Here is a 14,180-nt window from a genome sequence, read left to right on the forward strand (position 1 = left end):
AAAATCAGGTAAAGTTAACTTTTCCAACTTTGCGTTTTTTAACATCATTTTCTCTGTTATAGGTCCTTTGCATTTTTGTATGAGTTTTAGGGGGAAAAGCTTGTCAATTTCTACAGAAAAATCTGGTAGAATTTTTACTGGCATTGCATTGAACCTGTAGACCAACTTGGGGAGAACTAATAACCCACAAACAAGGCATCTCTCTCCATTTATTTCTGTTTTCTTTAATTTCTCTCAGCAGTATTTTATAGGTCATGCGTACAAATATTTCACATCTTTGTCAGATTTATCCCTAAGTATTTCATATCTTGATGCTATTGTAAATGGTATCTTTTAATTAGAATTTCTGGTTGTTACTTGGCTACATATATAGTTGATTTTTGTATATTGCTCTTGTATCCTACAACTTGCTAAACTCACTAAAGAAAAATGAGGGAAAAAATGAGGAAAATTTAGTCAAAAAGACTAAAATACTTGGCAATTAACCAAGGAGGTTAATTGCAGAGTTCCAAAGAATAGCAAGGAGAGATAAAAAAGCCTTCCTCAGTGATCAGTGCAAAGAAACAGAGGAAAACAATAGACTGGGAAAGACTAGAGATCTCTTCAAGAAAATTATAGAGATACCAAGGGAACATTTCATGCAAAGATGGGCTCAGGGAAAGACAGAAATGGTATGGACCTAACAGAAGCAGAAGATATTAAGAGGTGGCAAGAATACACAGAAGAACTATACAAAAAAGATCTTCATGACCCAGATAATCACGATGGTGTGATCACTCTCCTAGAGCCAGACATCCTAGAATGCGAAGTCAAGTGGGCCTTGGGAAGCATCACTACGAACAAATCTAGTGGAGGTGATTAGAATTTGAGTTGAGCTATTTCAAATCCTAAAAGATGATGTTGTCCAAGTGCTGCACTCAATATGCCAGCAAATCTGAAAAACTCAGCAGTGGCCAGGACTGGAAAAGGTCAGTTTTCATTCCAATGCCAGAGAATGCTCAAACTACCGCACAATTGCACTCGTGTCACATGCTAACAAAGTAATGCTCAACATTCTCCAAGTCAGGCTTCAACAGTATTTTAACCGTGAACTTCCTAATGTTCAAGCTGGATTTAGAAAAGGCAGAGGAACCAGAGATCAAATTGCCAACATCTGTTGGATCACTGAAAAAAAGAGTTCCAGAAAAACATCTATTTCTGCTTTATTGACTATGCCAAAGCCTTTGACTGTGTGGATCACAACAAACTGTGGAAAAATCTTCAAGAGATGGGAATACCAGACCATCTTACCTGCCTCTTGCAGGTCAAGAAAGCAACAGTTAGAAATGGACATGGAACAACAGACTAGTTCTAAATCAGGAAAGGAGTGCATCAAAGCTGTATATTGTCACCCTGCTTATTTAATTATATGCAGAGTACATTATGAGAAATGCTGGACTGGATGAAGCACAAGTTGGAATCAAGACTGCTGGGAGAAATATCAATAACCTCAGATATACAGATGACACCACCCTTATGGCAGAAAGCGAAGAACTAAAGAGCCTCTTGATCAAAGTGAAAGAGGAAAGTAAAAAAGTTGGCTTAAAACTCAACATTCAGAAAACTAAGATCATGGCATCTGGTCCCACCACTTCATGGCAAATAGATGGGGAAACAGTGACAGACTTTATTTTGGGGGGGTTCCAAAATCACTACAGACGGTGACTACAGCTATGAAATTAAAAGATACTTGGTCCTTGGAAAAAAAGCTATGGCCAACCTAGACAACATATTAAAAAGCAGAGACATTACCTTGCCAACAAAGGTCCATCTAGTCGAAGCTATGGTCTTTCCAGTAGTCATGTATGGATGTGAGAGTTGGACTGTAAAGAAAGATGAGCGCTGAAGAATGGATGCTTTTGAACTGGTGTTGGAGAAGACTCTTGAGAGTTCCTTGGACTGCAAGGAGATCCATCCAGTTCATCCTAAAGGAAATCAGTCCTGAATATTCACTGGAAGGACTGATGCTGAGACTCCAATACTTTGGCCACCTGATGCGAAGAACTGACTCATTTGAGAAGACCCTGATGCTGGGAAAGATTGAAGGTGAGAGGAGAAGGGGACGACAGAGGATGAGATGGTGGAATGGCATTACCGACTTGATGGACATGAGTTTGAGCTGGCTCCGGGAGTTGGTGATAGACAGGGAGAACTGGCGTGCTGCAGTCCATAGGGTCACAAAAAATTGGACACGACTGAGTGACTGAACTGAATTGACCAAGGAGGTGAAAGACATGTATGATGAAGACTGTTGGGTTAGCCAAAAAGCACATTTGAGTTTTTCCATAAGATGTTACCAAAAAAAAAACTTTTTGGCCAACCCAGTACAAAACACTGCTGAAAGAAGTTATAGACATAAATAAATGGAAACACATCCCATGATCATGGATTCAGTTCAGTCGCTCAGTCGTGTCCTACTCTTTGCAACCCCATGAATCACAGCACGCCAGGCCTCCCTGTCCATCACCAACTCCTGGAGTTCACCCAAACTCATGTGCATCCATTCGGTGATGCCATCCAGCCATCTCATCCTCTGTCGTGCCCTTCTCCTCCTGCCCCTAATCCCTCCCAGCATCAGGGTCTTTTCCAATGTGTCAACTCTTTGCATGAGATGGCCAAAGTATTGGAGTTTCAGCTTCAGCATCAGTAAGACTTAATATTGTTAAAATATCAGTAGCACCCAAAACAATCTATAGATTCTAGCAATCCCTAAAATCTCAAGAACCTTTATGCAGAAATAGAAAAGCCCTATAACTCATGCGATCTCAAGGAACCCCAAACAAGCAAAACAACTTTGAAAAAGAACAAAACTATAGGACTCACACATTCTAGATTCAAAACCTACTGCAAAGTTATAGTAATCAAGCCAGTGTTGACATAAAAGAGACAGACATATAGATCAAAGGAATAGAATAGAAAGCCCAGAAATAAACCCTTGAATATATAAGCAGATGATTTTTGACAAGGGTGCCAAGGCCATTCACTGGAGAATGGACAGTCTTTTCAATAAATGGTGCTGGGAAAACTGGATATCCACATACAAAAGGATGAAGTTTGACCCTTACCTGTCACCGTATATAAAAATTTAACTCAAAATGGATCAAGGACCTAAATATAAGACCTAAAAAATTAAAGTATTAGAAAAACATAGAACAAAAGCTTCAAGACCCTGAATTTGGCAATAATTTCTTAGACATGACACCAAAGGCATAAGCAACAAAAAAAAAACATAAATCGGACTCATGGAAATCTAAAGCAACGCAGAGGACACAGGTTTGATCCCTGGTCTGGGAACTGAGATCCCACATGTCACAGAGCAGCTAAGCCCATGTGTCAAGACAACTGGAGCCCATGCACCGAACTACTGAGCCCAACAGCCACAACTAAGACCCGATGCAACCGAAAAACAAATATTTACGCAAAAGAGACACTATCAACAGAGTGAAAAAGCAACCAACAGAATGGGAGAAAATATTTCCAAATCAGTCTGATAGGTATTAATACCTTATATAGAGAACTCCTAAAACAACACACACCCAAAACCTGATTCAAAATGGGCAAAGGACCTGAATAGACATTTCTCCAAAAAAGATATGTAAATAGTCAATAAGCACATGAAAAGATACTTAACATCACTAATCTTTAGGGAAATAGCCAATCAAAATTACAATGAGATAACCACTTTATACTCATTAGCATGGCTACTGTCAAAAAAGCAAAAAATTGGACTTCCTTGGTGGTCCAATAGATGAGGATTCACCTACCAACACGGGGGACACAGTTGGATCCCTGGTCTGGGAAGATTCCACATGCTGAGGAGCAACTGAGCCCGTGCGCCACAGCTGCTGAGCCCAACCTGTACAAGAGAAACCACGGCAACAAGCCCACACGCCGTAACGAGAGCGGTCCCTGCTCACCACAACTGGAGCAAACCCACATACAGCAATGAAGACCCAGCGCAGCCAAAAGTACATAACACATTTTTTTAAAAAAGCAAAAAAAGTATTGGGTAAGGATATGGAGAAATTGGAACCCTTGTGCACTATTTATTGGTGGGGTTGTAAAATGTTAAAGCCACTGTGGAAAACAGTAATGCAGGCTCCTCAAAAAATTAAAAATGGAATTACCATATGACTCAGTGATTCCACTTTAGGGTATATATCCAAAGGAATTAAAGGCAGAGTCTTAAAGAGGTATTTGTAAATCCATGTTTAGAGTAGCATTATTCGCAACAGTTAAAATATGAAAGCCACCCAAGTGTCCATCAACCAATGACTGGATAAAGTAGTGCCTATACATACAATGGAACATTAATAAGGCCTAGAAAGGAAGGAAATTGTGCAGTATGCTACAACATGGATGATCCCTGAGGGCATTATGCTAACTGATAATAAGCCAGTCACAAATAGACAAATACTGTTATGATTCCACTTACATTAGGTAGAGTAGTCAAGATCACAAAGAGAGACAAAAGGTGTAACGATAGTTGTCAGGGGTTGCGGAGAACGAGGAGTTATTTAATAGCTGTAGAGTTTCAGACTTAAAAGATGAGGAGAGATGGGACTGGATGGTGTTGACGGCTGCAAATGATTAAGATAATAAATTTTTTGTTATTTGTGTTTTAACTCAGTAAGAAAAAAGAAATTAGTATCAACAAGAGAATATATAAACTTGAGGTATAATTCATGTAACAGAGTGAAAGTGAATGAGCTGTAGGGTACCACAGATGAATCTTACAGTGCTGATGAAAAAAGACATAAAAGAATATACACAGAATGACTATTTACCTAAAGTTCAAAAGCAGACAAATTTTACTGTATAAAGAGGTATACATGGAATGGTAAGATTCAAAGGGAAAACAGTTCAAATGAATAACAAAAGATGACCTCTAGCGGTTCCCAGTCTTAGCACTACCTCAAAAATCATCTGGGATGGGGCAGCTTGGCAAGAATACTGGAGCGTGTTGCCATCCCTTCTCAAGGGAATCTTCCTGACCAGGGAGGGATTCAACCCAGGTCTCCTGCATTGCAGGCAGACTCTTTACTGTCTTAGCCACTAGGGAAGCCCTTTAAAAATCTACCCACGTCTATGTTCCACACCCTTAAGTTCACGATTTCATCATGTCTATGATCCCGGCCCTGGCTCAGCTGGTAACGAATCTGCCTGCAATGTGGGAGACCTGGGTTCGATCCCTGGGTTGGGACGATCCCCTGGAGAAGGGAAAGGCTACCCACTCCAGTATTTAGGCCTAGAGAGTTCCATGGACTGTATAGTCCATGGGGTTGAAAGAGTTGGACATGACTGAGCGACTTTCACTTTCTCTTCATGATGCATCTCTAGGCATCCAGTTACAAATCTCCAGGTGTGTTTTTTTCTGGGAGTGTGGGGCACACCAAACCCTGCAGCCTGTGGAATCTTAGTTCTCTGACCAGGGACTGAATCTACTCCCTCAGCAGTGAAAAACGCAGAGTCCTAACCACTGGACCACCAGGGAGTTCCCTCCAGGTGTTTCTAATGGGGGGACAAAGTTGAAGATGCTGCCTGCTCTAAGGTGGAGCAAGAGGGCTATGAGCGGGAGGGGCAAAGCAGAGGCCTCTGGGTGTGGCAGTGGTTTCCTTGCCCTGTGGCGAGTTTCACAGGTGTTGGCTGAATAATTTTCCACTCTACTGTTCTTTTATGCCCTTACCATAGGTCAGCTCTTCTCTTTCTCCACGGCATACACGTAGGTATTCCAGGGCCCACAGCTCACAGTTCTTACTTGGAGTTGCTTATCTACAAAGTACTCCACACGGCACGGCCGGTCCAAAGTGGTTGTGTCCTTGTGGCCAAGCTGTCCATATTTACCTAAAGTGAAATGAGCCTCTTTGCCATCCTCTGCTGGGCCCTGTGACTTCTCCCCTCCAGGAAGGAAAATCAGCCCATCGACCGAAGGGCTGGGCTTAGGCCACGACTCTGCTGCTGTCTGCTCCGTGAGTTCAGACCAGCACCATACAGCCAGGCAAATCCTCCAGGCTCCCTGCTCCTAAGCTCAGATGCCCAGAGATTTCCATTCTACCTTTTTCTCTTCCCAGGGCCAGAGCAAAATAGGTCTCAGAGATGCCGGCGAAACATTCCCTGGGGATACATACTTTTTCAGAAAGGTAGATGGGAAATGCTGATACCTCCTGGTTCTCTGAGCTCTGCCCTGAGTGTGCCTAGATCTGTTCCAGAGAAGGGAACAGATGGCTTTTCAGTCCAGCGGGCGTGCTGAGACTGAGACCCCTGCTTCCGCTTCGCTTCACTGCTGTTGTCACCTGCCCGCTACCTGCAGGTCTTTTCCTCCCCTTAGTTTAAGCATCACAAAAGCAGACCCTTTACTTACCCCAGCCCCAGGTGTAGAGCTCCCCCGTTCCTGCAACCGAAAGGACAGTAAAGGGGCTGTTGCCACGCTGACAGGGCATGAGTCCAGCTCAGCCTGCCACAACCCACAGCCAGCTCACTGTGGTCGTCGTGCAATTTGCTTGGCAGACCAACACATTCCCTCTCCTTTTTTAACAATAGTCACATGTCAGGAAGATCCCCTGGAGAAGGGCATGGCAACCCACTCCTCTGTCCAGAGAATCCCATGGACAGAGTAGCCTGGCAGGCTACAATCGCAAAGAGAGTCGCAAAGAGTCGGACACAGCTGAAGCGACTTAGCACGCAGCATGCACACAGGCTGGTCGCGTTTGGGGTGGTAAAGGATCCAGACTGAAAAAGTTCACCTTCCTATATGCCCAACGGCTATGACTCACAGCTAAATTTGGAGTCTCAGGAGCAGGGTTGGGCAGACCCTCATCCGATGCAAGGCTGGCAAACACTAGCCTCCCTCCAGAAGAACCTTCGGGGCCTGACAGGCTGGGTAGCCTCTGTGAAAGGCCCCAGGGAGTGAGGCTGCTAGTCTTTTAAGTGACCACACCCTTTCCTGCAGCCGCCAGCTAGACAGTGGGCGGAGGGGGCTTCCTGCTCCATCCTGAACCAGCCCACCTGGCCCCACTCACTTGTCAGCACTGCCGTGTGCCGGGATCCGCAGCTGACCTTGACTGCTTCTGAGCCCGGGCTGAGGTCCAGTAAAGCTGGGAATGGCTGGACCGCTATGAAGGGGGCGGGGGCTCCATCCTCACCCGCAGAGCCTCTCTTCACTTCGGAACCATCTTCTTCCAGTCCTGAGGCTTCAGAGAAGCAGTAAGAGTTATGATGATGATGATGGTGAACACTCACTGAGACCTGATCTACACCTCGATCGTAAAAAGTAATCGAAATAATAAACCTCATTCATACACAGAACAGCTGAAGCCCCTACTCTAGCTCCAAAGCTGTCCCTTCCAACCCCGAATTCCCTGGGAAGTGCTGGAGCTGACAGGCTTGTGGGGTGAGCCGTGAGGACACTGGCGTCAGCCTTGCCGTGCTCCCTCTCATAAGGGGCTCAGAGTCCTTCAGTGTGTCCTGGGGTCCCAAGGATATCACATACCCCTTCTGAGCCCTGTAGCTCTCAAGCCGGCCTATGGCCAGGAGGCAGGAATGACAGAAATGTGTGGAAATCAACAACTGACTCTCACCAACAGATTTGTGGTTGCCAAGGAGGAGGGGGTAGGGGAGGGAGGGATTGGGAGTTTGGAGTTAGCAGATGCAAACTATTATATATAGAATGGAAAATACAATAAGATCCTAATCTATAGCACAGGGAACTATACTCAATATCCTGTGATAAACTGAATATTAAAAAAATGTACGCGTAGGTATAACTGAATCACGTGGCCATACAGCACAAGGTAACACAACACTGCAAATCAACTGTACTTCAGTAAAATAAATTTTTAACAAAACTGACCCTCACCTTCTCCCGCAGTTGTCTTTCCATCTTCTGCCAGGCTCTTAGTAGGCAGGGCCAGCTGCCCTGATTCATTCCAGCCCCAGATATAAATATCTCCTGTCTCTGAGACAGAGAGAATAGGGTCCCATTAAACAGACTCAGATCACCCCTGCATCCATCCACATTCCCTGTAGGAGTGCGGCTCCCGAGAGACAACACTTGCCTGCCGCACCCAGGTCAGCGTTCCAGATTAAGTACCTCCCCAGGGCCCAGCAGCTTCCTTGTCTCAGCAGGGCCTTTCCCCCTTGAGTGCATCCGGTCACCCTGTTCTTAAAGGACACCTCTTACTAGGCTTTCCTCTCCAGGGTCACTTTTCCCCTTTGTTGTTAATTCCCAGCCCCCACCCCCAACATGCAATTTGGAAATGAGTCCCTGGAAGTTCCTTAGTATCTTTCACATCCAGTGAGCCCAGGCTCCTTTCTTCAATCCTACCCATCACTGGTCCTGAAGACCTTTTTAAAAAAATGTGTTTTTTAAATTGACACAGCACTGATTTAACTGACACAGCATGAAACTTTCTGTATAAGTTTCATGTACACAACACTGCGTGTATTTTGACATCTGTATGCACTACAGTTCGCTTATCACCAAAAGGTCGGTTTCCATCTGTCGCCGCACAGCTGACCCATTTCACCCTGCCCCACCCTGAAGGCCTCTAGAAGCTCTCAACATCGCCTGCCCCCTCCCACAACACCGTACAGTTTGCTGGCTGGAGCAGGAGCCCTAACGCTAAAAACTCACTAACTGCAGTAGCTGATTTTTTCAAGTGTTTAATCCGTGCCAGTGTTTGAAGCAGCACGTCCCCACTTTACTCCAGAGAAGCTTGAGCGGTGAGGTGTTCTGCCCAAGATCACGAGGGGCAGAGTGATGCTGGTGTCTACCTAGGAGGTCTGGTCTGAAGCGTCAGTGCTCCAACCACACGACACCGAGGCCTCAGACTCCTTTTGGATCTCAGTGTGAGACTCCCATTGCACTCACTTTCCGATCCTCTCGTCTCTTTCCTCCTGCCCAGCAGTTCTCAAGCCTGGCTGCCAACCCAGGCCCATTAGCATAGGCAGGGGAGAATGCAGGCCTAAGTCATTTTTAAAGATCCCGAGTGAAACCATGCCCCACGGAGTTAACAGAAGGTGATAACTAAGGAGAAATTCTTGAACTTTCCTTGGAGAACAGATGAGGAACACACTATTAAAACCCCTTTGCTTGTAAAGTGCCTTCATTAAGTTCACTTTGGTTATTTTTCTATTTTTCCCTTTAATTGCATACAGTTTCATGCAACCCAGCTGTTTCACAGGAACTTGGAGTCAGCACCTGCCCAGCAAAAGCCAGCTGGAGACTAAATGGGACCACTGACCCTAAAACTGGGACTGTGCACATGGCCAGTGAGTGGAATTCTGATATCAGAAGGCTGGAAAACTCCACCCTCAGATCATGCTAATTGCCTCCTTTTTTTTCCCGCTGCCTGCGTGGCTTGTGGGATCTTAGTTCCCTGACCAGGGACTGAACCCAGCAGTGAAAGCTCCGTGTCCTAACCACTGGACTGCCAGGGAAGTCCCAAAGCGCCTCCACTTTGAAATCTGCAGAACCATGTTGACTCAGGTATGCCTGCTCATAACACTGATTACCTCACCTTCTTCCCTACCTCCAATCACCTTTCTCCATGCCTAAGACCACCTGGCTTATGCCATAAATAACCCAAACCCTTCAAGGTGGCAGACTGGGGGCTTATTCTCCTGTCTCCTCGCTTGGCTGCCTTGTGAATAAACTCTTGGCTATCAACCTTGGTGTCTCAGTGTTTGGCTGGCTGTGCGGCCCGACCTGGTCAGTAACAATATTAAGTAGTGGCCAGAGCCCCTGATGCAGATCCTTGCAAAAATCATCTGCCACCAGCCCCATCCCACAGCCTAGCTATCAGCTGCACTTGGATCTCCTGCCAGAGGGGTGAACACAGTCTCAAGGGACGCTCATTCCCATCCTGGGTGACCAGCCACGACACCACCAGAGCTCACACTGACCACCATCCTCTTCCGGGTGGGCCTCTCAGTGTCTACCCTGTGCCACGCATTACGGCCACCTGGGCAGCTGCTACCTTTCTTCTCCGTCCTCCTTGTCTCGGCTGCCCCTCACGCCCCCATTCTCCCTTGGGGACCAAAATGACAGCCCTGGATGGAGGCAGATGGATGGGAGGGGTAGTGAGACCAGAAGACGGGAAACAACTGCCAACAGTCCAGATTATGAGGGTGGTGATGAGGGGGCAGGGGGCAGGTGCTGAATCTGAGGCATTTGGGAGTCAGGAATGACTGGGCTGATGGATGCGGGATGAGCTTGGAAGGAGGCCTGGCTAGGCCACCCATCAGATGGGGAGAGGAGGAGGAAGGTTTGGCACCTGCGAGACCCTGAGCTGGTTTTGGAAAAGCCCTAGGTCACTCACCACTCAGGCACACAGAATGCCAGCCACCTGCGGCGACTTCAGCCATGCGTAGGCCTTGCAGCGCCTCCAACAGCCTGGGCTCTGGCTCTGCCTCCAGGGTCCCGTGGCCCAGCTGTCCATGCCTGAGCAAAGGAGGTCCCAGTCAGCTACAGTCACACCAAGAGGTCTCCTCCCTGTCCTTGCCCAATCACTCCCTCCAGCCACCTGTATGCTGACCTCCCACTCCGAGGTCACATTTACCGAACCCTCAACCCCGGCATCCCAGCAAAAGTCCAGCAGGCCCACCTGGCCAACCCCACTCACCTGCCTGCGCCCCAGGAGAATACCTGGCCCGCGGCGTCCAGCAGCAACGCGTGCTCGGCGCCCAGCTCCAGCCGACGCGCCCGCAGCGTGGGGGCCAGAGGCCGGTAGAAGGGCGGCCGCGGGCTCACGTAGGCACGAGCGCAGGGCAGCAGCGGCAGCAGCCCCGCCTGGGTCTCATCACGGCTGGGTCCGTGTTCCGCCTCCTGCACGGCCTGGGACCAGAGGGGGTCCCCACGCATTGCCGAACCGGGCGCCCAGGCCTGCAGTTCCGCCCCGGCTCCCGGCCCCGCGCGCAGCAGCACCAGGAGCTCCTCCGACGCCCACGCATCCGTGCATCCGTCCGCCGTGCCGCCCGCTGCGCCCGACAGCTGCACCCGGCCTCCACCTGCGGAGGGCGGAGAGCGGGCTGGGGACGGAGGGGGCGGCATGCGCCGGTGGCCGGGGGCGGGGACGGAGGGGGCGCTCACGGGTCACGAAGGCTGTGTAGCTCCAGCTCGCGCTCACGCGGCAGACGCCGAGGCTGCCGCCCGGCGTCCTCAGCGGCTCGGGGCTGTGTACCTGCCGCCCCAGCCCCGAGCCCAGCGCCTGCCCGAAGCCGCAGAAACCGAAGCCGAACCAGGTCCCGCGACGCTCCTCGTCCATGCCCCGCAGCGCCCTCGGCTGGCTGCGACCTGGCTGGCGCGGCCGGCGAGACGGAGGGTTAGGGCAAGAATCCGGAGAGATTGTTTCAGACGAGCCCTTGCGAGACGCTGCAGCTGCCTTACGGGGGAAAAAGGGGGGAAAACCACCCTCCTAACCACAGAGGCACACGACGTGCATTCCACCGACGTTCGCTGAGCGGGCGTCCTTACCAGACTTAGAACGATTCGGAGCTGTGTAAGTGGGGCCCTTTCCCTGTCCCTCCCTTTTGACTCAAGCATATTCACTGTCCCACAAAGTGGGCACTAGGTAGTTAAATAGGCTCTCCTTTAGGCATCGGACTAGGAATCTGAGTCCCTCCCACTCCAAATTCCCAATGTCAGACACATTATCCCATGTAATCCTGGGAACTAGAATTGTCTCCGTTTGACAGTGGAGACTCAGAGAAACTGACCCTTACACAAGCAGGTAACAGCACCGAGAGGGGCAGAAGGCTGAACTCAAGATGCATCATTTCCCACCAGTGAAAGGCAAAGGCAATGCCCTGGAAGGGGCAGGACCGGTTCCAGGGCTCACAAGTTTGCCTCTGCAGTTAGCAGCGCCTGTGTCCTTAGCCAATTGACTTGAGCTCTTCTCAGTCCAGTTCAGTTTCTTCAGTTGTACAAAGCTGGGCAGCAGGGGAGGGTGATGTTTGTACCTACCCTTGGAATTGCTATGAACAGATACAAATAAAGGTTTAAAGTGCTGGCACATAGCGTGGTAAGCACACAGTGTCAGCTTATTAAATCCAGTATCTGAGAGTGGATAAAAGTTTTTTTAAAAATGGTCACTGGGTTTTTAGGGACCTATGTAAACACAATTTCAACTGGACCTTGTCTACTCATTTATTCATCTCACACGCATTTATTGATCCTTTTTGTCGTCGTTCAGTCGCTAAGTCATGTCAGACTCTGCGACCCTATGGACCCCATGGACTGCATTGATCCCTTATTCTAAGTCAATGAGAAGCACCGCTGTCTGCTTTCAAGGCCCTCACGCATAAATGGGGAGACAGAGTCAAGTGACACGGTGATGCCCTTTCTGCGTACAGCATGTTCGGCTTAATCAGAATATCGTTGGCATTTTTAACTCTTTGAAGCCAGATCCTGCAGTCTCTCCTTGACCCAGGCCTGGGCTCCTACTCCTTCTGGGCCAATCCCACTCCAAGAAGGCCTCTGACCTTAATCCTGACCCTGTGTCCTCCACCCCCTCAGGCAGCTCGATCCGATGGGTCGTCTAGAGGGAGGAAAGGCCGGGAGGCAGGGCAGCCACCAGGAACCGGTCGACAGCCGGACCAGGACTCGGCTGGCAGCCGGAGGAAAGGTTTGAAGAGCCGCGCCCTGAGCCAAGCGCCCATTGGCTTCGGAAGCCTCCCCGGGGCCAATCGCCGGAGAGCGGCGTGACCTACCCGCGCAGGGCGGGCGGCCATGGATGTGCTCACCTGGGTTCGGGCAATTCCGGCCGCGGCCTGTTCAGTCCTAACTCGGTCGAACCGGTCCCGAGGCCTCCGCTACGCCGAGGCGGCCCCAGGCGGGGAGTGGGCCAAACCGCCGGCGGGCGTGGCTCGAAACGGAGCTTGGACCAGATGGTCCCGCCCCCCGCAAGCTCGCAGGGGCCGCGGAGCCCGTATTAGAAGCATCTGGGGGACACTCACAAAGAACTAAGGGGTCGGCTACGAGCGACCCGAGGGACGAGTGCTGCCAGTCCTTTTTTTCAGTCTGGGGCGGGCGGTAGCTCGCTTCTAACTCGCGTGGGTCCGCTGTCCAACGTGCCTCGGTCGTACTAGGTGGGCGGAGGGCAGCTTTTACCAGCCATTGGCTCTGGAGTCTGTCACTTACCTCCATGAGCCAATGAGAGTCAAGTTGGGCTTGGCCCGCAGAGCGGAAGCAGGCGCTCTGGGACCATCCGCCCAGCCAGGTAGGGGTACCTGCGGTGGCCAGCTCCAACCCGGCTCAGCTACGGGGGTTCTCTTCAGGGTTTTCCCAACCCTAGATCCCGAGTTCTCCCTGACTGGAGGCCGTTGAGAACTCTCAGTACAAAGGCAGAAGTATTGAAAGGCCTATTAGCTCAGATATGTGGATGACACCACCCTCTGGCAGAAAGCAAATAACTAAAGAGCCTCTTGATGAAAGTGAAAGAGGAGTGAAAAAGTTGGTTTAAAACTCAACATTCAGAAAACTAACATCATGGCATCCCGTCCCATCACTTCATGGCAAACAGATGGGGAAGCAATGGAAACAGTGACAAGACTATTTTGGGGGGCTCCAAAATCACTGCAGACGGTGACTGCAGCCATGAAAGCCTTGCTCCTTAGAAGAAAAGCTGTGACCAACCTAGACAGTGTATTAAAAAGCAGAGACATTACTTTGCCAACAAAGGTCTGTCTAGTCCAAGCTACGGTTTTTCCAGTAGTCATGTATGGATGTGAGTGTTGAACTATAAAAAAAACCTGACCACCGAAGAATTGATGCTTTTGAACTGTGGTGCTGGAGAAGACTCTTGGAGAGACCTGTACTGCAAGGAGACCCAACCAGTCCATCCAGAAGGAAATCAGTCCTGAATATTCATTGCAAGGACTGATGCTGAAGCTGAAACTCCGATACTCTGGCCACCTGATGCAAAAATTTGACTCACTGGAAAAGACCCTGATGCTGGGAAAGATTGAAGGGAGGAGGAGAAGGGGACAGAGAATGAGATGGTTGGATGGCATCACTGACTCAATGGACGAATTTGAGTAAACTCTGGGAGTTGGTGATGGACAGGGAGGCCTGGTGTGCTGTAGTCTATGGGATCACAAAGAGTTGGACAAGACTGAGCGACTGAACTGAATGCATTTATATC

General features: G+C 49.1%; 1 protein-coding gene across 7 annotated transcripts in view; it reads right to left on the bottom strand.

Annotated features, from left to right (window-relative positions):
• Positions 1-13,106, bottom strand: part of RCCD1 (RCC1 domain containing 1) — a 14,960-nt gene extending 1,854 nt beyond the window's left edge. The window contains exons 1-9 of one of the 7 annotated variants that reach the window (XM_070775152.1): positions 12,781-13,106; positions 11,129-11,420; positions 10,662-11,046; positions 10,359-10,480; positions 7,895-7,993; positions 7,059-7,229; positions 6,401-6,430; positions 5,726-5,883; positions 4,457-4,619 (exon numbers count right to left, since the gene is read on the bottom strand). In XM_070775152.1, the coding sequence (XP_070631253.1) occupies positions 5,732-5,883; positions 6,401-6,430; positions 7,059-7,229; positions 7,895-7,993; positions 10,359-10,480; positions 10,662-11,046; positions 11,129-11,303 (1,134 nt within the window). In that variant the 5' untranslated portion in view covers positions 11,304-11,420; positions 12,781-13,106 and the 3' untranslated portion in view covers positions 4,457-4,619; positions 5,726-5,731. Of the gene's footprint in view, positions 1-204; positions 4,620-4,815; positions 5,884-6,400; positions 6,431-7,058; positions 7,230-7,894; positions 7,994-10,358; positions 10,481-10,661; positions 11,047-11,128; positions 11,421-12,780 lie in introns of those variants that run through there. The other 6 variants (XM_070775157.1, XM_070775156.1, XM_070775154.1 and 3 more) reach the window with 6 other exon arrangements.
• Positions 13,107-14,180: the final 1,074 nt, after the last annotated feature.

The sequence above is a fragment of the Bos indicus genome, chromosome 21, assembly GCF_029378745.1.
Source record: "Bos indicus isolate NIAB-ARS_2022 breed Sahiwal x Tharparkar chromosome 21, NIAB-ARS_B.indTharparkar_mat_pri_1.0, whole genome shotgun sequence".
NCBI lineage: Eukaryota > Metazoa > Chordata > Mammalia > Artiodactyla > Bovidae > Bos > Bos indicus.